The 21,421-nt window shown below is 41.5% G+C and overlaps 3 protein-coding genes across 4 annotated transcripts in view; 2 read left to right on the forward strand and 1 right to left on the reverse strand.

Moving 5' to 3' along the window:
- Positions 1 to 1,448: 1,448 nt before the first annotated feature.
- On the forward strand, positions 1,449 to 13,724 carry lonrf1 (LON peptidase N-terminal domain and ring finger 1). Its single transcript, XM_058065435.2, has 12 exons — positions 1,449 to 2,199; positions 3,543 to 3,661; positions 5,143 to 5,265; positions 6,420 to 6,575; positions 6,662 to 6,875; positions 8,202 to 8,301; positions 10,057 to 10,171; positions 10,244 to 10,365; positions 10,447 to 10,605; positions 10,768 to 10,930; positions 11,033 to 11,185; positions 12,658 to 13,724. Exons 1-12 carry the CDS (start codon positions 1,566 to 1,568, stop codon positions 12,817 to 12,819), a joined length of 2,220 nt encoding a protein of 739 aa, XP_057921418.2. The 5' UTR covers positions 1,449 to 1,565; the 3' UTR covers positions 12,820 to 13,724.
- LOC131123581 (calcium-binding protein 2-like) overlaps positions 11,284 to 21,421 on the reverse strand; it is a 28,504-nt gene continuing 18,366 nt past the window's right edge. For both annotated transcript variants that reach the window (XM_078793467.1, XM_058065480.2), the window contains 3 exons: positions 18,450 to 18,559; positions 16,101 to 16,248; positions 11,284 to 13,938 (listed from right to left, as the gene is read on the reverse strand). In XM_078793467.1, the coding sequence (XP_078649593.1) occupies positions 13,910 to 13,938; positions 16,101 to 16,248; positions 18,450 to 18,559 (287 nt within the window). In that variant the 3' untranslated portion in view covers positions 11,284 to 13,909. The remainder of the gene's footprint in view (positions 13,939 to 16,100; positions 16,249 to 18,449; positions 18,560 to 21,421) is intronic.
- doc2g (double C2-like domains, gamma) overlaps positions 18,166 to 21,421 on the forward strand; it is a 64,425-nt gene continuing 61,169 nt past the window's right edge. Inside the window, exons 1-2 of the mRNA XM_058065458.2 lie at positions 18,166 to 18,241; positions 18,460 to 18,592. The gene's annotated coding sequence lies outside the window, so the exon portion shown is untranslated. The remainder of the gene's footprint in view (positions 18,242 to 18,459; positions 18,593 to 21,421) is intronic.

Below are 21,421 nucleotides of genomic sequence, written 5' to 3' on the forward strand. Positions count from 1 at the left end.
TAAGGTTGTGCCACAGCATCTCAATAGGACTCAGATCAGGACTTCATTTAGTTTGTCTTCAGCGGTGAAGAGGTGGACTTTGCTGGTGCGTTTTGGATCATTGTCCTGCTGCAGAACCCAAGTTGGTTTCACATTCTCCTTCAGGATTTTTGGGTAGACAGCATAATTCCTGGTTCCATTTATCACAGCCCTGAAGCAGCAAAACAGCCCCAGACCATCACACTACCACCACCATATTTTACCATTGGTAGGATGTTCATTTTGTAAAATACAAAAACTTTTGTTTTGTTTTCTCAAAGATCTTGGGGATCATCAAGATGTTTCCTTACAAAATTGAGACGAGCTGAATGTTGCTGAATGAGAATGTTCTTTTTGTTCAGCAGTGTTTTTTTTCCTGGAACTCTGCCATGCAGGCCGTCTTTCTTATGGCGGAGGCAAATAAGGCCTGCAGTTCTTTGGATGTTGTTGTGGGGTCTTTTGTCACCTCTTGGCTGCTCTAGGAATAATTTTGGTTGGCTTGTCACTCCTGAGAAAGTTCACCACTATTCATTGTTTTTTGGCTCTCACTGTCGTTTGCTGAAGTCCCAAAGTGGCTAAATTGCTTTATAACCTCTCACAGACTGATAGATCTCAATTAATATGAGTTATGTTTAAAATAATGATACAATACATTAAAGCATGTTGACTTCAAGGTGCATCAAGTCTTTGTGAGGTGTGTCTTTCATTTCCTTATCCTTGCAGTAGACATAATGTCATCTTCAATATTGGTCCAGTTGTTTGATGTCTCCGACAACAAGCACTTTAGGTCCTCCATTGGCCTAGCAGGGGAACTTGAGCAGGGATCAGAATACTCAAACTAGCCACTGCCGCACTGCTGTGCTTTAGGTGCAGAGTGTGTACGATTGGCTCATCTGTGCTTCTGTTAAAACAAACTGGTGTATTTGCTCCATGTGGGAGTGGAATTCTGCAAGAGTTGGGTTTATTCAAGCTCAAAAGTGAATGCTGCTAGACACTCTCCCTTTGTGTGGGACAATGGTGCGCTTAAAGTATATTTTAGAAGCTTTAAAAGACCACCAAAGTGCACACCCAATATCTTTTTTTAAACAATACAGAATCACAAGCGTGAATGCAGCCTTACGTCACGACGTCCCAAACCCTCACTGCACAAGTCAGTTTCAAGTACTGATTTGCATTCAATTCAAAGTCGCCATTGCTGATGAATATATGAGCTGACATTTAATACACCCGAATGTGTTTTGTTTACTTCTTAAAACTGATCAAACATTGTTGCAGTACGAGGGAGCAAGATGCTCAGGCAGTTTTAACTTTACCACGACCTTTTTCGCGGTTATGAAACTTGTCCAAGGCAGGTTTTGTAACGAAGCCCCGCCGGCCAATCAGAGGCGAGATTTTTCTCACGTGACCTGAAATTTTACGTAACAAACGAGTTGATAGTGAAAAAACAGTGACGGATCCACAGTCTACGGGCACTGGACGTCTACACGAGGAACAGAAGATTCGAGAGTTCCGCCTAGCTTTATTTACTTTTTTACAACATCCCCAACATGTCGTTGGAGCAGCCTGCCGAGGAAGGGACGGTGGAAAGGAACGCCTTCTTTATCGGCATTGACACGGAAGACGTTCTGGAGGAAGAGGAGGACCACCATCAGCTCATCCTTCAGAAAGCCAACGCTTTAGCTTCGGATAACTCCCTTAAAGAGGCCATTTACTGGTTTTCCGTAGCAATGCAGTACGGGCCAGTCAGACCAGAGCAGCTAAGTACTTTTGTGGACTGTATAGTGCGGAATTTCAAGAAAAAGGCCGCCCCAGCTTCGGACGAGAGGCACAATGTGGAGGTGGAGGAGGCAAAGGAGGAGCAGCAGCAGCAGCAACAACACTCATGGGACGAAGTGTTCGACTGTCCGCACTGTCATAGCTTTTTAGGAGAACCTGTCACTTTAGCATGTGGACATTCATTTTGTCGGAGGTGTTTACGACGACGGCTGCTCTCCAAATGTAAATTGTGCAACGAAGCCGCGAAGCTGGAGGGCAAACCTAATGTGTTGCTGTGCGGGCTTTTAGCTAAATGGTTCCCCGAAGAGGTGAAAAGGTCGAAACTATTACGAGAAGTAGACGAGCTGTGTAAACGAAGATGCCACAAAGAGGCTGTGACGCTAGCGAGCGATGTCATTCAAAGTGGTGAGTACGTTCTGACTACTTCACAGGAGCCTTGTTTGACGGGGGTGATGTGTTCACTTGTTTGTTGCAAGCATTCGCATTTTGACGTTTGTGGTACACACGATAGTACTTTGGTGAGGTTGTTTTTTCCTCCCGACAAGCCTTATAATGCACTTTACCGTCAAACCGTTACCATAGCGACAGTTAGCTGCTCGCGTTTTTCCGCCCTGACTGTCGTAAAACATCCACTTAATTCACACCGGGCATGCGCGGTAGTTGCATAAGTCAGGTCACGGCACAGATTGGAACGAGTGGTTTTGTAACCTATTTAGCTGCGAGGTTCTCTAGTTATGTACTGCAACCAAATGCTAACATTTGTTGCTTGTACACAGTATGCAACCGCTGTGACTCATACAAGATACACATGGCTCCTGCGCTAATACCTTTTGTTAAATTAACAAGCATAAGCATAAACAAGCATAAAGGTTACTGTCACTGCATGACATCATGCGGACTTGCATTGCACTAGTGCGAACCAAATAAATGTAACACACCCAAATCACCTGTCCATATGACCACATGCATTCATTCTCTCCTAAGTCATTCTATGCTCTAAATGTGTACATTTAATTACAATTGTAGTATGATGTGTATAGATTGCCACAACTATAGCTGGGAATAGTATGACCCTTGCCCCAGTCTCATTAGGAACAGCCACAGAATGTGAGTTGAGTGACATAATATTTATTTGTTGGAATAGTTCAGAACTTACTATGTCTACAGCTACAGACTAAACCTATATGTCATTCACACACGATTATTTGTGGACAACTGGTTCATCTCCAATACTGTCACTTGATATACAGTATGGTGCGTGTCACTCTCACCACCTGCTTTTGACAGCACTCACCCTTTCTGCAGCACAGTCTGGGAAGCAGCAGAGTTAGAAAACAAATATACATCAATGTACAGCATAGTAATATAGTAAGAGAATGGTCAACTGTACGGCACACACTCCAAATCTTGCACCAACAGCTGAGTAGTGCAACCAACATTTTAAAGTGCAGGCACAGGTAGATGAAGCGGCTGGATGCTGACCATGATACATAAACAACAACAAAAAACATTAGGAGGTTGACCACAGCCACAGCTGTTAATGGCCAATAATGTTGTACCCACTGCTAATTAGAGACAGTAACAATAGACTATAATCAGCATATTTACAGGTGATTTGAGGCCCGTGGGAAATATTGGACTCCTATGTGAATCTTGTCATGTCACTTTCATGAGGAGACTTCAGTAAACCAGGAATTCTACAATTCATTTCTTCATTTAATTTCTTTCTCTGTCTGTGATTCTTGCAGAGCCTGATACAGCAGTGGAAGCACGACTGTCTCGAGCAGAGGCCTACATGTCTCTACAGCAGTTTGATCTTGCTTTGGAAGACACCGAGTTGTGCCTATCATCCAGCTGTTCTGCTGAGGTAGGGTTGTTTTTGTCAGAAAAGTGAATGATAATTTACTGTCTATACACTGAAGGATTTTATAAACAATTTTTGTTGTGGTTGTTTTTTTAGGCCCATGGGGTTTGATTTGTGGTCTGTGTGTTTTGTGTGCAAAGCTTCCATGTCCCCCCTCATTGCCCTATAGTAAAGTTCAGTAATGTACTGTACGTGTGTACCGTATGGTCGTACGCCATGCTCCTGGAGTCTTCGGCGAACCTTCCATGCACAAACTTGTGGTTGTCCACATCTCTTGGTCTTTGCAGCAGTCTGAAGTAGTTCTGAACCGATCACGCAGATGTGTGGTCCGGCTATCGTGATCCTAGGTCGGTTACATGTCACCCCGGTGTGGTGAAAACGTCTCCGGAGGTGGCTCTGGTTACCGCATCTTGGTGCATTCCTGCCTTCAGCATGACAGGAAACAGTGAATGCTGCCATTTGTGTCGGTCTTTTATAGGCCAGCCTCATGGTACACATTGCTGTATAGAAATGCTCAATAGTCACTCCGTTTTGAGACATACCACCAAACTAGTGATTTTAAGGACTGGTCCATGCAGGGAGATGTTTGATATCAACAATTCTTTACTATGGCGCAATGAGGCGTGACATGGAAACTTTGCACTCAAATCAAACCCCATGGCCCTTCATTATGATACAGACACATACAGTTGTATTGAAAATAAGAATAGAGTAAGTTTAACAAGAGTTTCACCACAGTTCATTAGTGCCACCATCGCTTTAAAGCGCATGCATGATGCTGCATCACTGCTACTTACCTGAATTTTGTAGCTTATTTTGATTCATGCTGTGCTTGGTGGCTGTGTGATTAATTGCTGGCAGAACAAACTATTTTATAAATGATTTGAGCACAATCCAGAGCAAGGATTTTGGTCCACATTAATAACTGAGGAGGTAATATACTCCCTAATTAAACGACATCCAGGTTGAGTGCTCGTGAATGAGTGCAGTCTAAGTAAGGCTACATTCACACGACAGGGTATCTTGCTCATTTAGTATTTTTCATATGGTTGTTCACATTGGCGTCCGAAAAGTGACGCTAATGCGTAAAAGCATCTTCAGACACTACTGCCATGTGTTTATGGTAGTAAATATTGCCTGATTTTGTGCTATCCTCAGCGCATTTCTGTCAAGTTGCAATTTCAAGGATTTTATGCAACGGGAGTCAACATTTTCTTTCATATCTCGAGGTCATTAATAATGTTAAGAACAGTATTGAGAAAAAAGTAGTGACAGACTTGTATGCCGACATTCTTGTGAGTCTTGGCTCTTAATGAGTTTTAATAAACTAATGACTGAACTAACAACTTGACGTCAACAAATTAATGAGTACAAATTGAACAGAACTCTCAAACCAAAGAAATTCAGTCTGTGTGGCGTAATTGTGAATACCTCACAGAAACATACCCTAACAATGTTTTGTGCTATTTTATCACCTTTATTAGGCTTTATTTTGGAAAGCCATGGTGCTACAAGAGATGGGCGGAGTGGACGAGTCTCTCCAAGTCTTCCTCAACTGTCTGGCTGTGGATGAGGACTTCCCCTGTGCTAAGAGACAAGTAGAAAAGGTGAGCTCGTTAAAGGAATCATCGTAGGAAGCTGCAGCTGTTGAGCGTTCACAGAAGTAGGAAACATTGAGCTTTTTAAAATACACAATGGCCTTAAGGAAGCTACTTTGGTCCCAGCTCGTTGACAGCCCGTCCTGCCTTATGATTTGTGTTTGATAAGTCATTCATTCTCTTTGTATATGTCCTGGCTTGGCCCACATTAATTGGCTACAAATGAGATGATTCATCTTAGTGGTGTTTAATGTTGACACTCCCCTGTTAAAGTGCCAGCTTTTATTAAGGTGTTCCTAACAGTGTCATTGGAAAACAAACCGTTTTGCTGGAGGGGATGTTAAAATAATGAGATAACAACGGAACACCTTTTGAGGTATAATCTAGCATGACTCACCTTAACTTGGTATTGGTCCTTGAAAAAATTTAGTGGATTTACATCTGGACTCTTATTCCAAAACATAAATCGTAAACCTCGGGTGAATTCAGTATTTTGTCAAAAAAACTGTTTACTTGCAGCAACATTTACTTTTAGTAATGGCTAATTGACTTGTTTGTTTTTATGACACATATACTTGGCATTTTTTCTTTGGGGAAACCAGAAAAATGACAAATATTGTCTTTTGGACTATCTGTATGCAAGGGACTTGTTCACAATGCAGTGTTTGTGGATTCTGCTTCCCATCATGGCAGCCGAACCCGTGCAGGACAAACTATGGATGCTGAGTAACCAGTCTTGTCTATCTAGTGTTGTGGGGCGGGGGCGTTGGCGGGGGCGCAGTGAACTATCAGGGGATGTGAGAGGGCAGACCTGCCAAGATGTATGAATTTGTCGTACTCAGCATGCAGTTTGCAAGACTCTTGAATACACTTGTGTGCTTCACTGATCTCCCATTTTGTTGCATTTTGCTGGTTTCACTTTCCAGTTTAGTCTATGTAGGCCTATGTATTCCAGGGATGGGGTTTCGTGTCTACAGGGCTCTAATAATTATGATTATAAAATAAAATGTTGCAAATATTCAAGAGCTGCATTGTTTTTCATGTATCTTGTAGTGTGGATACTCGACTGTGCATCCTGGTGTTTTATGATGCGAAGGGACTACTACCACAGCTATCCATGTATTTGCAGAATTTCAAAGTTTTTTGTTTGTTTTTTTTTACAGATATTCTGTGACCTCCTCTCTTCATCCAGTGACAACGTCAAGATCATTGTCAGGGAAACTGCACAAAATCCAGTGGCCCATCTGCACAATAAAACCTTGGTGGCTGGTGCACAAGCCAGTCAACATAGTCCAGTCCAAAGACCAAACCAACAACAGGTCAGAGCAGTGTCCTTGCAGCCGTGTGCCTTTGTTTATTTTGTTTATGCGGGAATATTCTCATCGTCTTGCTTTTGACTCTACAGAAACGCCGGGGGAGTCTTAAACGTCCCTGTCTGAGCGAAGCTGATTCGGTTCGTTTTGACTATGAGACAGGCGGTGAAGAGGGTCTGAAAAGGGTTTCCTCCGCCCCTCAGCTTGGAGGCGAGGAGAAGACGATCTTGCTGAAGAGGAAGTTGTCTGTCTGTGACACAGAGACTTGCATTGTGGACAAGGGGGGTAGCAAGTATAAAAAACAAGGTAGGTCATTATGCAGGATTTTTTGTTCTCCCCAGGATTGTTAGTGGTTACGTTATGAGTAATTAAGTCAACCATTTTTATGACAGGATAGCCTCTCAAGGGACAATACTATAGGAATCTGAAAATGACTCGACAGACAGCCGTTATTATCGAAATAGCTGGCAGCACAAGTGAGTACAAGGATAATTGTCGTTATGGTCAGGGGCTGCATGAGTGCTGCCAGCACTGGGAGCTTCATCAAATGGAAATGTGAATCTCAACATTTGCTGTGTTTTCAGTTATTTTAAATATTGTAAATCTATGCTGCTATCCCAGCTGGAAATAGCAGATCTCTTCGGGCTCCTAAATGGCTCCTGAGATTATTTCCTTGCTTAAATTGATTTCTAATAAATAAATGTGTAATGTAAATATAATTACATCATATGATTATTATTTTTGTGGCTTAGTGTGCTCAACATGGAACACATTTCTACAAAAACAGACCCATCTCAAATAGGATCAAAGGTCCAATCTGATGTGTATTAGTACATTTACGACTATTTACTGTCAAACAGCACAACGTCAACAGCAAAAAGTAAATTTAAATGTGGAAAACTAAAAGAAAAAGCAGCACCCAGGTTAGTTTTTCCTGTTTTTGGCATACTGAAAAAAAAGTGCCTCAATTATACTTTCCTGCTGCACATTTTCGTCTTGCTTGTTGGTGTGTAACCCCTCACTCCCCCTTCTGCTTAGTGTCAACGATCATGTGTGGCTTTAAAGACAGTTCCTACACTTAAAAGATTGCAGTTTTGATCTCGAACAACACACTGCTAAGTACACTCAAGTATATTAGTTTTATTTCTTTAGTGTTGTCCCTTGAGCAACAATTACTGCAGGTTTGAATTATCTCACAACAGACACAAACAATAACAATACTAATCATCATTATAAACATAATAAAACAGGGTACTGTTGTGGCCGTACACTAGCTTCAACTCAATTCTGAATGTCCGACATTTCCTGTCCACATGTCAGGAAGACTTTGAAACATGCATGCATGATTTTTGTTTCTTATTATATATACTATATTCGGTAAAGGTGACTATAGGGTGTTGTTCCATGTCTAGGGGGATCTCAGAATTTTAATACCGGTATGTAAATGTTGGTAAACAGGGTTTCTATGCTCTTAACTATGAAAATATTTGATATAAAAATAAGGAATCCTACTTTGCAGAAATTGATTAATCATGGTCACATATGAAGCCAATTAACAGCAATAAATGAGGGATGAGTGTATATATTTTTGCAGCTTGACTAACGTGATGTCATTCTTTCAATTTCCTCAAGGTGTGAAAAAAAGCTCCAAAAAAGCCCAAGCTAAAACCTGCAGACGTGTTTCCCTAAACCTCATTGACCCCAATGATCTTGAGTGTGCTCTCTGCATGAGGTGAGTCTATGTACACATAAAATCATTTTCCGGTGTACATTACTGATTAAAATCTTGAGACGAGTTGAAACATTGCAAGAATAAATTTTTTGCCCTGTTGGATCTTCAGGAGGTTGTAAGTAGAGCTTCATCATGCAAAAATTAGAAATTGAAGTAAGACGAAAATATTTTGAGTAAGCAATTTATTGCAAACAAGCATTGAACTGAAATAGGTTGTCCATCAAGTGACCAAAAGTTAAGACCACAGCCTTTAAAAGCAAAAATGTGGATTCAATGTCTACATTCCCACTCAGGTGCAGCACTACCATTGGGAAAACACAAGCAATTGTCAGGGCCCCAACATTTCCAGGGGTCACCCAAACGTCTCAACAACCGATTTTTTCCCTTCAATTTAAAGTACATACTACTGTTATAATCTTAATTCACATGCTTAAAACTACATCCAACTGCTTAATCTTTCCTAAGCGTTTCAAGCATTGCCCCTCCCTTCTCATACGCATGTGCAGAAGGTATCCGGAAGATTGGAGCTAAACAAAATTGTTTGCGCTGCAACTCTGGAAACTCTACACCTTGCTACAAGCGCCATCTGCGCCAAGCACCGGGCTTCGGAGGGCCTGCGCCCCACACGACAGCTGCAAACACCTGGCCAAGGAGTGTCTACATTTAAGCCACATTTAACTGACCGACAACATTTGTGATGTTACCGAGAGGTAAACCTAAGAAAACTAAAACCCAATCCACATAAATGATGGTGCATCGTTATTTCCTCTTGAAAATGGAGACAATGAGCGCATTGCACTTAGTGCTATATATAGAAAGGTATAATTAATTGGAATTGAACTCCGGTCCTAGCTGTGAGGCCTGCGCGCTAACCACTCTCCCCTGCCGTGCAGCCATGTTTGGGTTTGAACTTTTTATTTCTACTGGAGAGGGCTGTTTAGGTTGTTTTCTTAGCTATGTGGACTTGTATACTCTAATGCTTTCTTTTTATGTCTCATACCGATTCTTGTTGCATTTGAAGCTCAACTTAGAACCTCCTTAAGATCCAAAGTAAAAAATGTAAATTCTGCAATTTTTCAACTGGTCTTAAGAGTTTGATCAGGGGTGTATACTACTTTTTCTCATCCTTAGAACCCTGCGATTTTTACAGTGAAGCAGCTAATTTATGACTAAAAACAACGTTTCCCACGATGCTTAGAGTGCAGCTTCAGGAAGTAGTGACATGGACGAGTGAAGTGGAAGCTAATCTCATGTTTTGAAGTCTTACGCAGCGAAGTAAGTTTGATCAAGTGTAGAAATTACTCCAGCTTCTATTTGGGCTACTCGGACCGCCGTGAAGAGCTTTAGCTCAGCCGAAATGGCTAACGGTACGAGAAAGTGACACAAAAAGAGCCGAGGCTCTTGAATTGTGATGCTGAGGTACTGTACTGTAACTTCTGGTAAGTTACAGGCACGATTTGGCACTGTTTAACCTGCCGTATTACACATTCTTTTGTGTTTATTTCTGTGTACTACATATCCCATGTTACGACATAGAGACCTGTGTCATATAGACAGGTGCGGCCTATATATGTCCAAATGTTTTTTTTGCTCTTGAACTTTAGTGCTTGAGGCTAATTACAGGTGCGCTCTATAGTCCGGAAATTACGGTAATTGGATTTGGACAATAACAGCATCAGTAATGGTTGACGTGTGATTGTAAAATTTGAAATGTGATCATGAAAGTGCTTGACTCTGATCTCGTGTTCAAACTAGGTTATTATACGAGCCTGTGACAACACCGTGCGGCCACACCTTTTGTAAAAACTGTCTGGAACGCTGTTTGGACCACATGCCGCAGTGTCCCCTCTGTAAAGAGAGCCTAAAAGAGGTGAGGAAGGGTACACACTTCACCCTTTTAAGAACAATAATGTGTGTATACTCACGGACTGCTCCTCCCCAGTATTTAGCAAGTAGGAAGTACATGGTGACGAGTGTCTTGGATGTGCTGATCAAACAGTATTTGGGTAAGGAGCATGACGAGAGATCCAAAACTCACCTGGATGAAACCAGAGAGCTTTCCCAGTAAGTTAGCTTGTGTTTGTCGAAGCTTGTGCTTATTTACCAGAGGACGATGTCATTCTCTTTTCTCCAACTTTTTTCTAGCCTAACAAAGAACGTGCCTATCTTTGTGTGTACCATGGCGTACCCCACCGTGCCTTGCCCCCTGCATGTCTTCGAGCCACGTTACCGCCTGATGATCCGCCGCTGCGTGGACACGGGCACACGGCAGTTTGGGATGTGTATTAGCGACCCGCAGAAAGGGTAAGTCTGCAGACAAGGTGTTTGTGCAAGTCATTGTACTTTAAAAACCTTCAAATTGGATGGACTCAATCTTGTGACTGAAGGCATCTAATTGTTAGTTGCATGATGATGACGTGGGTGTTACGTTTCATCTTGATTACATAATGGAATCCTCCCCGGCAGGTTCGTTGACTATGGATGCATGCTCATCATCCGGAGTGTCCATTTCTTGCCTGATGGTAGATCAGTGGTGGACACTGTTGGAGGGTCGCGCTTCCGTGTCCTCTCTCGAGGAATGAGGGACGGTTACTACATTGCTGACATCGAGCATTTGGAAGACACTCGGGTACAAACCTTCATTATCATCCTGGCAGTCGCGCCAAAGCCCTTATATAATCACCACTGTTCCAGAATGGAAAAGTTACCGGTGCTCAATATTGACTTTTAGGTGGATGACGGCAAAGAGCTGGCAAGCCTACAGGAGCTGCACGATGCCGTGTACGAGCAGGCTCGTACCTGGTTCCAAAACCTGAAGTTGCACTTTCACAACCAGATCCTACAGCACTTTGGACCAATGCCAGAGCCAGAAGCTGATATCCAGGTACATTGCTTGGCGTTGTCAAGATGTCTGATACACAAATGCACATTTTCCAAATCTTTTCATCCAGTGTATATATATCCAGAATATAAGATGTCCCGTTTTGCCCCGCTTTTGAGATACTTTATTTCCTAGCGGGTCCTGTGTTTGTGTGTGAATGAAGTCTTGTTGGTTTGCATGTACTGCGTAAGGCAACTCAGGATATAAGATAATTCATATTTTTCAAACTGTCAGCAACATATTTCAGGAGTCTGAGAGAGAAATGAGACTCAGGGGTAACTATGTCAAATTATCAATCATGTATTATTTGTTTTGACGTCCTCCTTGGTCACACAATCTTTCCCACAATTCATCAATCTTTGAAACGTCCAACTAGAGAGTCAATTCCACTAATGTTTCCTTTCAGGAAACCTACATTACAATAGACTTAACCGCCTTAGAGGTCCCTAATGCCAGGAAACGCTTGTTGTGTGCACTCTGCTCCCGAGTGTATGGCGAAAAGGATTACAGCTCCCGCTCCAGAGGACAACCACAGGGGCGGAGTCTTTTGACAATATTGGCTGAAGAGCTTTATGGGTGCTTCATGGCTAATCCTACCGGTGCTTGTACGTCACAAGTGTCATGAAGAGAATCCCCTTGTCAGTCTGATGCACAGGCTGAACTGGCACCGTGGAGGATTTACTCGCCAAATGTGAATGAAATACATTTATTGTCAGATGTAATGCTCAACTTCTTTTATCTTCATGGTATTGGCAGTGGACTGAAGCTCAATTTGAATGGTTTTCCATTGACCAAAGCCAAGGTTCCAGGCATGCCGAGCCAATACCAGTAGTAGTAGTAGTACACTCCACTTGGCCGTGCCTAGTGGAGAGAGGACAGGAAGTGGTGTCTAGGGTTAAGTTGAGTTAATTGGCTTCCAACAGTAGTCCGTGTTAGGAATTATTGCACTTGTTAATTCAAACAAGGGGGGTGGGACTAGATAAGTCTTGACTTCTTCCCACTCCCTTTCGAACATGTGTACGTTTATATACATAGGTATTTTTATTTGCATTGATTTCGGTTGGTTTGTTGTGCTTTGGATGTTTTTTGTGTTAGAAATAAACTAAAAAAAAAACAACCAAAAAACCTGCAATCGTTCCGGCAATCAAGTCTTAACTAATGCCCAATGAACAGTGTAAAATACTACATATTATGCCATCTTTGAATGGGTCGCCTGAATGTTTAATTTAGCTATTTTTATGCTTAAAAATGCTTAATTTAGGTAAAAAAAAATACTTTAAATTTGCTTCCAGTTAAACACACTGTCTCCTTTTGTATTAGGTAAATAAACACCGCATATTATAATGTTATAATTGCACTTTCAGTCTGGCTCAAATTGATCCTGTTTATTATATCTCTGGCAGTTTTGCTTTAAGTGAGAACACTTTTCAGATTTGAGTAATACTGATAATGAGGTCCTGTCTCCTGCATTCTAGGCGACTCCCAACGGTCCAGCATGCTGCTGGTGGCTCCTGGCCGTCCTGCCTATCGACCGGCGATACCAGCTGTGTGTCCTCTCCATGACTAGTCTCAAAGGGCGTTTGGAGAAGATTCGGCACATCCTCACATATCTACAGAGCATCCCCGACAGCAACTAGGGCTTCCTCTTCATTCTCCATGCGATGTTTGTTTTTTTTTTGTGGTTGAGATATGGCCAGACCGTCTCAGGGATACTGCCATTGACACACATTCTCTAACATCAGACATGAATCTCAAACAGTGTGCGACTTGCACTTAGAATGTGGAAATGAACTTCCTCTAGTGTGAAGACTTTGTATGTAGATTTTTTTACTATTCACATGAAAGGTAGGAAGTAGTCTTTGAGATGGTTTGGGCGATGTCATACCTGTTGAAAACCGTAAGAAAATTTGTTTCTCAAAAGGGAAATCCAAGATGCTGCGGAAAAATTGAAATAAGTGCAACAGGCTAGTACGAGAATGAGCCCCATTTTGTGTACATTTTGTGTATATTCGGTCATGCAGAGAAACGCTCATGAAAATCTTTCACCCATACTCCTAAAATCTTCCTAAGTTTCTCACAAAGCATGAGAATGTCTAATTTCATCTCTTACATAGTCAATTTTCAACTACGTGTTAAATTAACAAATACATTTTCAGGAAGAATATACGTTCTGACCTAATGTTTCTATTGAAATGTATTGAATAGGGCATATTGCAATATGAATTTGCATTCAGTGTACTGTATATGCGTCTGTCTGGCAGACCTTTTATATTAATCTCCAGTTCCCGCTGTGCTGGAGTTGAGAACCTGCACTGTTTCTGCATTTGCCTTACACCATTTTTGGACATTGTGGTTTAAAGTTAGACCATATTTTGTTACCATTCCTTCCTTTCATGGTATGAAGTGTTCAAATAGTATTTTTTTCCATCACTGTTATGACTGTTTTATGTAAATCACTTGGCTTCTTGGAGAGAGATTGTGTTAAGTTAAGCATCAGAACTTTGAATAAACGCTTAAATTGCCAAAACCCCCATTTGTTGGTAAACTCTATTGAAGTGAAATACTTGTTGACGGCGCAAGAGGGCGCCATTGCTTAATTTCATAACACCCCTTTGCACAATTGCCACCTTTTAATTATGACTCAATTACATTTCCTATAAAGGACAAGCCAAGCTAAATTACAGGACCAGATGGTGGTGTGGCGTCTTCTTCCTCTTCCTCTTATGGTCATCGAGCAGAGAGCATCATCACAAACTCTGAAGAGAAACATCGAAGGATTAGTATTCCGCACAGCAACAGGATTAAAAGGTATACAATTGGTTGTAAGAAGCATCAGTCTAAAAATTGAGCAAAACCTAGCAACACATTGCATTATCCACTGAAAATTAATTAGCTATATTAACATAAATAGGAACATGTTCAAATTCATGAAATGTAACAAACTATGCCGTACACCACTGACGACCTGCACATGCAAAAAAAACGGTGATACAAAAACGACTGCTTTTCTTCCTGTCATTCATAAACTCCAGTGATCTGAAAAGACCTGCTTGAATAAAAAAAATGCATGAAAGGTAGTACTAGTTATTAAAAAACAGCTTTGTCTTCGATTTGATTTTAAAAAATATTTGAGGCTGGATCGTCTTATATTCAATAGGTAATACGGTATTGATACCCAGCTTACATTTGTATTAGATACTGAACAAAAAAATGTTGCTTCTATGTTAAATTGCTGGCATTTGCAACTTTCTTTGGCCCCATGGTGGGTTATTAAGCAATCGCTCTCAATAATAATAAAACAAATGCATGGTCTTCGAGGCCCTGACAGGTCTATTTGTGAACTACTCCCTCATTGTTGTTACCTTGTTAGACATCCTGACTATGCGACACCTTCAAACGCCGCCCCGGGGTCTAATTAACGATGATGAGGAGGAGCACCTGCTTATTGATCTTCTCAGTGACACATCTTTTTATATGTTCCTGATAATTGCAATAGATTGGATTGCTGGGACAAAGCAGACCCTATGGTGCCTTTGTGTGCTGCATCCTGTGTGCACTTGTTTAGGGTTGTTTATTTTCTTAGCAGGTAATGCAATTTCTGCTAAGTCCTTGAGCTGTCCAGCCCCTGTGTATCGCATGTGACACATTGTGCAGGCATGTGTATTGATTGAGAAAATGTGCAATCAGATTGGAAAGAACCTTCTGGGCAACTCTCCTTCGTATAAGTGTGCCTCCTCTCTCAATTCACCTCCTTTGTTCCTCCTCATTCTCTTTTTCATCACTCCTTACCATTTCAACTTGGTCGTCAAACTTTCCCTGAAATGTCTTTCTGGCAGGCTTACCGTATGTACTCAGAAAGAGTGCCACTCTACTTGTACAAATGTATTGCTTGTGTAAGAGTGTCGCTGCTGTCCATTGATTGGTTTATGGCAGCTGAACCATAAGAGGCGGGGGGGGACTATACTCATAAAACGTCTTCAAGGTTGGCCTTTTCTTGTCTTATGTCAAGCGTGAATGATGCTGGTGCCAGCAACTCCAACAATGTTTCCAGTAGGACACTTCTATGTATTTTAATGTCTGATTAGAAAGAATGATGACGTCACACTTACGTACATTGAATACATTACACAGGCTGTAGAAAGTCACAGTGTTTTATCAGTGTTTCTGCTGCATTATATTATCAGTGACATCTTGACAAATAGAAACTGTCAGGTGCACTCAGATGATAGGCGGGGCTTGCGTAATAAGCCAAGAAGCCAAGCGTCACCTTAGGGTTCTTGCCTGTATTTGATCAGGAAATCTGTACATACAATTACACATAAAATACTGCTCAATTGACAAATTTCTTTTATATTAATATTTGTTTTTGTATTTTTAATCGCACCTGCCTCCGCTGATGACATGTCAATGGGTAAAATTAAAAAATTCATGTATTTTATTGACTTTGGAGCGATAGGATAGGTGCTTGGTGTGAATGTGAGTTTGCACCCTGCTGCCCACTTAAGGGTGTAGACCCACCACTTGTCCAAAGTCAGCTATGATAGGCTCCCAGATGGATGCATGGATATTTCTTACTGTAGGTGCTTGACAGTTGTTTGAGAACCCTGCTTCACTGATCACTGTTATCTTAAAATGATCATAACTACTTCAGCTCATTGATGTGTGTGAGTGACAGGAAGAAAAGCTCTGACTAGCTGGGGGAGACGTAATTTGGCACCATCTGCTGTGTCAGAATACAGTAATACCTTGTTTATCCCGGTTAATTGGTTCCAGACACAATTGTGATAAGTGAATTTTCATGAAGTATGATTGCTTAATTACAAATTTTTGTAAAAAACTAAAAATGTGTTCCAACAGGAGAAGTGGCGGGTGAACAGGAAATTATGTCAGGGTTGAGTTTTCTCCAAGAGCTGCTCACCATCAAAGTCGATGTTGCCGTCTTTGTTGAGGTCAATGTCACCGAGGATCTCCTCTAGCTCCCCCTTCTTCAGTTTCTCACCCAGGAGGGTCTTCATGCCATCCTTCAGCTCCTCGAGTGTGATCTTTCCATCACCGTTGCTGTCAAACTGCGAAGAGAAAACAGGATAAGATGAACAGAAATAGAGAACCAAAGTAAGAACACAAACAATGGAGAGGTTATTAAAAGCCACATTAAAAAGCCAATAAAAGTCTTCTTCATATGGCGAAGAAACAGATACCCTCTTAAGTAGGTCCAACCCTGGTCTATTGAGGTCCCTGGAAATCTGCAAACAGCTTGAGTGTGCAGATGGGGCAATGCTGACTCATGAGGTGTTAGTGCTGAAGTGAGAGCATCTTTTGAAGTGAGGAAGAGGCTGAAAAGGAATACGCTAATTTGCACACACATGCTCTGAAGTCACAAATGTGTCCCTCGTTTGATTATTTTTGGCACTGCCAATGACGCAAGTGAGAAGGACGTAACACTCGTCACAAAGGCATATGATCAGCCTCGTGGTGGGAGAAACTGTTGACATCAACCACCAACACGTATACCGAAAACATGACTTCAGGTCGCAGCTTATTCATCGAGCTGGTCACCACTTTTACATACACAACTCTCACTGGATATTTAACTAGAGTGGCAGCACAGACAAAAACAAAAACAATTTAGCCGATACAATAAAGAGCTCCCGGTCTTAGTTGATGCATGAGACTATATTTCCAATGAGGCTCTCTGCCCATATAAATCAAGAGAAGTATAAATCTTGAATGCACAATAGCACATCAAGCGTACTTCAAAATGTATTAACACAAAAAGCACTTCATCAGTGTCATCTGGTTTGCTGTGATCATGAATAATCTCCTACACGGTGCCAAGGCAATGTTGTGCTTAAGAATACTACACTATAAACTCATTTGTCTTGCTTGGCTAAACAGGAAAAAACTTTGAAATACATGTATGTAAAATCATCCATCCATTTATCAATTTTCTGGAGGGTCGCAGGCATGCTGGAGCCTATCCCAGCTGTTTTCGGGCAAGAGGCGGGGTACACCCTGGACTGGTAGCCAACCAATCACAGGGCACATATAGACAAACAACCATTCACACTCACATTCATACCTATGGACAATTTGGAGTCGCCAATTAACCTAGCATGTTTTTGGAAAGTGGGAAGAAACCGGATTCCCCGGAGAAAACCCACGCATGCACGAGGAGAACATGCAAACTTATTGTTATTTTCAAATAATAATTGGTGTGGGAATAGGATTGGATTTCTGATAGTATTGACACCACAAGCAGTATCATATACCACAACAAAAATCCACTTCCAGGATGGATTTGAAGCCAGAAGGCCAAATGATTTGAATGAAAGCCAATATGGTAGAAGTTTGTTATTTTGCACTATTGAATATTTAAAGGCTGCACAGCGATCGAGTGGTTAGCACGCAGACCTCACAGCTAGGAGACCTGGGTTCAATTCCCCCCTCGGCCATCTCTGTGTGGAGTTTGCATGTTCTCCCTATGCATGCGTGGGTTTTCTCCGGGTACTCCGGTTTCCTCCCACATTCCAAAAACATGCTAGGTTAATTGGCGACTCCAAATTGTCCATAGGTATGAATGTGAGTGTGAATGGTTGTTTGTCTATATGTGCCCTGTGATTGGCTGGCCACCAGTCCAGGGTGTACCCCGCCTCTTGCCCAAAGACAGCTGGGATAGGCTCCAGCACCCCCGGGACACTCGTGAGGATAAGCGGTAGAAAATGAATGAATGAATATTTATGCAGGGAAAAGGGCATATAGCTTTGTTGATATTGTCACATTGTCTCATAACGTGGCAGTTTGTTGACATGTATTATTTTTGTTTGTCCTGTTATTTTATTCTTTATTAAAGGAAACATCACAAATTATTCACTCATCGACCATTTTCAAATATTGAAAACAGTATCCGTGTTTGCAATAATTAGCCATTTAGATATTTGATATCAGATCGATACAAATATTAGTAGAATTGACCACCACTCGTGGGCTAACAACTTCCGGGTTGCTCGGGATAAATTATCCCTGCGTCATCACAGCTTCACACCACAAGTTTATTTAAAGGTAAATAACAACCAATAACTATACTTATACGATTTTAAAGCCAAATTCTTCAGTTGTTACGTTGTTCGGCCCATTAAATGACGAGATAAATGTCCACGTTCACGTTTTACCAAACCGTTACCATGAAGGCATGTTGCTAATTCGGGGTTTGAACATGGCAAAAGAATGTATGTCTGTATAATATAAACACCGTATCAACGGTCTTTACCTGTTTGAAGGCACAACGCAGCTCCTTGAGGCCGACCATGTGTGCAGTCTCAGCCAGCATCCTTGGGCCCATTAACTCACAGAAGTCATCAAAGTCTACATGGCCACCCCCTGGAGAAAGACATCACATTACCTACACTACAGGTAGGCGACTTCAACAGTGTTTAACCCTGAAAAAAAAAACTTTTTCTTGCACATAAAAGTGTTAATATGTGTCTAATATCATAGTTCTCAGCCACTTGAGGGCAGCAGAACAAATTTAAGTTCTCAGCAGTAACCTAAACTCTTCTAATGTTCATCTTTTAGCATAGAAAGCTAATATAGATAGATATAGATAGCTTGTTTCAACATCAGGTATTGCTATTTACTCAACAACTTTACTGTTCCTCTAGCCAAAATAAAGTATTCAACTTCTGTACTGCTGAGTACTGAGATGTATTGGGTTTTTAATCTTGTAAAAAAAAAAAAATCTTGCTGCAATTGATGAAATCTGCTAACTTCAGTTATGTTGAAAGGCGAAAATCATGCTGAGCAATTTCTGCTGGGTTGCAACCATGTGACCTGAAGCGGTTTGTGTCACTTCCAGTGTTTGGATGAGGAAGGGAGGCAAACATTTCAGTATGGCCATGTATTGTTCTACAATGGTTGGCAGATTATTGCAAATTATGGTGCATGTTGCTGAAATTATTTGCTCCAGTTGTGCGAGTGTGCATGGTGTGTTGCATAAAGATATGAAATACTTGAAAACAAGGCGATGGAACAGGAGTGAAAGCTTGCGTGGGACATAATGAATGTAGAAGATTGCTAATATGTCTATCTGCGTTCTTATACCAAGTCAGTCTGCATGAATACATTCTTCTGTGTGTCCATCATCAACACGATCACGTCACGTCGGTTTGGCTGGTGCAGCACCCCCCCCTCCCCCCATCCCCCCATTTGTCCATTTGGTTTTCTTGCAACAAAGAAGTAATCTTGTTGGTACAGTGAAGAAAATAAGTATTTGAACACCCTGCTATTTTGCTATTTCTCCCACTTAGAAATCATGGAGGGGTCTGAAATTTTCATCGTAGGTGCATGTCCACTGTGAGAGAGATAAACTAAAAAGAAAAATCCAGAAATCACAATGCATGATTTTTTAACAATTTATTTGTGTGATACAGCTGCTAATAAGTATTTGAACACCTGAGAAAATGAATGTTAATATTTGGTACAGTAGCCTTTGTTTGCTATTACAGAGGTCAAACGTTTCCTGTAGTTTTTCACCAGGTTTGCACACACTGCAGGAGGGATCTTGGCCCACTCCTCCACACAGATCTTCTCTAGATCAGTCAGGTTTCTGGGCTGTCGCTGAGAAACACGGAGTTTGAGCTCCCTCCAAAGATTTTCGATTGGGTTCAGGTCTGGAGACTGGCTGGGCCATGCTAGAACCTTGATATGCTTCTTATGGAGCCACTCCTTGGTTTTCCTGGCTGTGTGCTTCGGGTCGTTGTCGTGTTGGAAGACCCAGCCACGACCCATCTTCAATGCTCTGACAGAGGGAAGGAGGTTGTTCCCCAAAATCTCACAATACACGGCCCCAGTCATCCTCTCTTTAATGCAGTGCACTCGTCCTGTCCCATGTGCAGAAAAACACCCCCAAAGCATGATGCTACCACCCCCATGCTTCACAGTAGGGATGGTGTTCTTCGGATTGTACTCTTCATTCTTCTTCCTCCAAACACGCTTATTGGAATTATGACCAAAAAGTTCTATTTTGGTCTCATCTGACCATAAAACTTTCTCCCATGACTCCTCTGTATCATCCAAATGGTCATATGCAAACTTAAGACGGGCCTTGACATGTGCTGGTTTAAGCAGGGGAACCTTTCGTGCCATGCATGATTTCACATCATGACGTCTTAGTGTATTACCTACAGTAACCTTGGAAACGGTGGTCCCAGCTCTTTTCAGGTCATTGACCAAGTCCTGTCGTGTAGTTCTGGGCTGATTCCTCACCTTTCTTAGAATCATTGAGACCCCACGAGGTGATATCTTGCATGGGGCTCCACTCCGATTGAGATTGACCGTCATGTTTAGCTTCTTCCATTTTCTAATGATAGCTCCAACAGTGGACCTTTTTTCACCAAGCTGCTTGGTAATTGCTCCGTAGCCCTTTCCAGCCTTGTGGAGGTGTACAATTTTGTCTCTGGTGTCTTTGGACAGCTCTTTGGTCTTCGCCATGTTACAAGTTAAAGTCTTACTGATTGTATGGGGTGGACAGGTGTCTTTATGCAGCTAACGACCTCAAACAGGTGCATCTGATTCAGGATGATACATGGAGTGCAGGTGGACTTCTAATGGGCAGACTAACAGGTCTTTCAGGGTCAGAATTCTAGATGATACACAGGTGTTCAAATACTTATTTGCAGCTGTATCACACAAATAAATTGTTAAAAAATCATGCATTGTGATTTCTGGATTTTTCTTTTTAGTTTATCTCTCTCACAGTGGACATGCACCTACGATGAAAATTTCAGACCCCTCCATGATTTCTAAGTGGGAGAAATAGCAAAATAGCAGGGTGTTCAAATACTTATTTTCTTCACTGTATGTGTATGGTGTTTGTTGAATAATTGGGCACTTGCAGATTTGGAGCATTTGGATCAAACGGTATGTGGAAAGCATTTTCAAGTTCTAACAATGTTTAAGTTGGTTTTAGTATACTGGTAATTTAGTTTTCGTTTTTGAATGCTTGTATGTCAATTTTCGCTGTGACTTCACTTGACGTCTACTTCCGGATACATTTGAGCTGGTGACGACAGTAACACATACCAACTACTACAAGATTGCAGGAAAATTCTTCGCCACCGTAGTACCATATTTGTTTTAATGTTGTTTTTCAGCTGTTGGCAAAGACTCAGTGGCCGCAGATGGAATATTTAAATAGCAAGAAAATATGAGTGGTTATGAGTAGTTGTGGTATGAGTGGTTAGC

Source organism: Doryrhamphus excisus, linkage group LG9 (assembly GCF_037039965.1).
Source record: "Doryrhamphus excisus strain RoL-2023G ecotype Guam linkage group LG9, RoL_Dexc_Guam_v1.1, whole genome shotgun sequence".
Lineage (NCBI taxonomy): Eukaryota > Metazoa > Chordata > Actinopteri > Syngnathiformes > Syngnathidae > Doryrhamphus > Doryrhamphus excisus.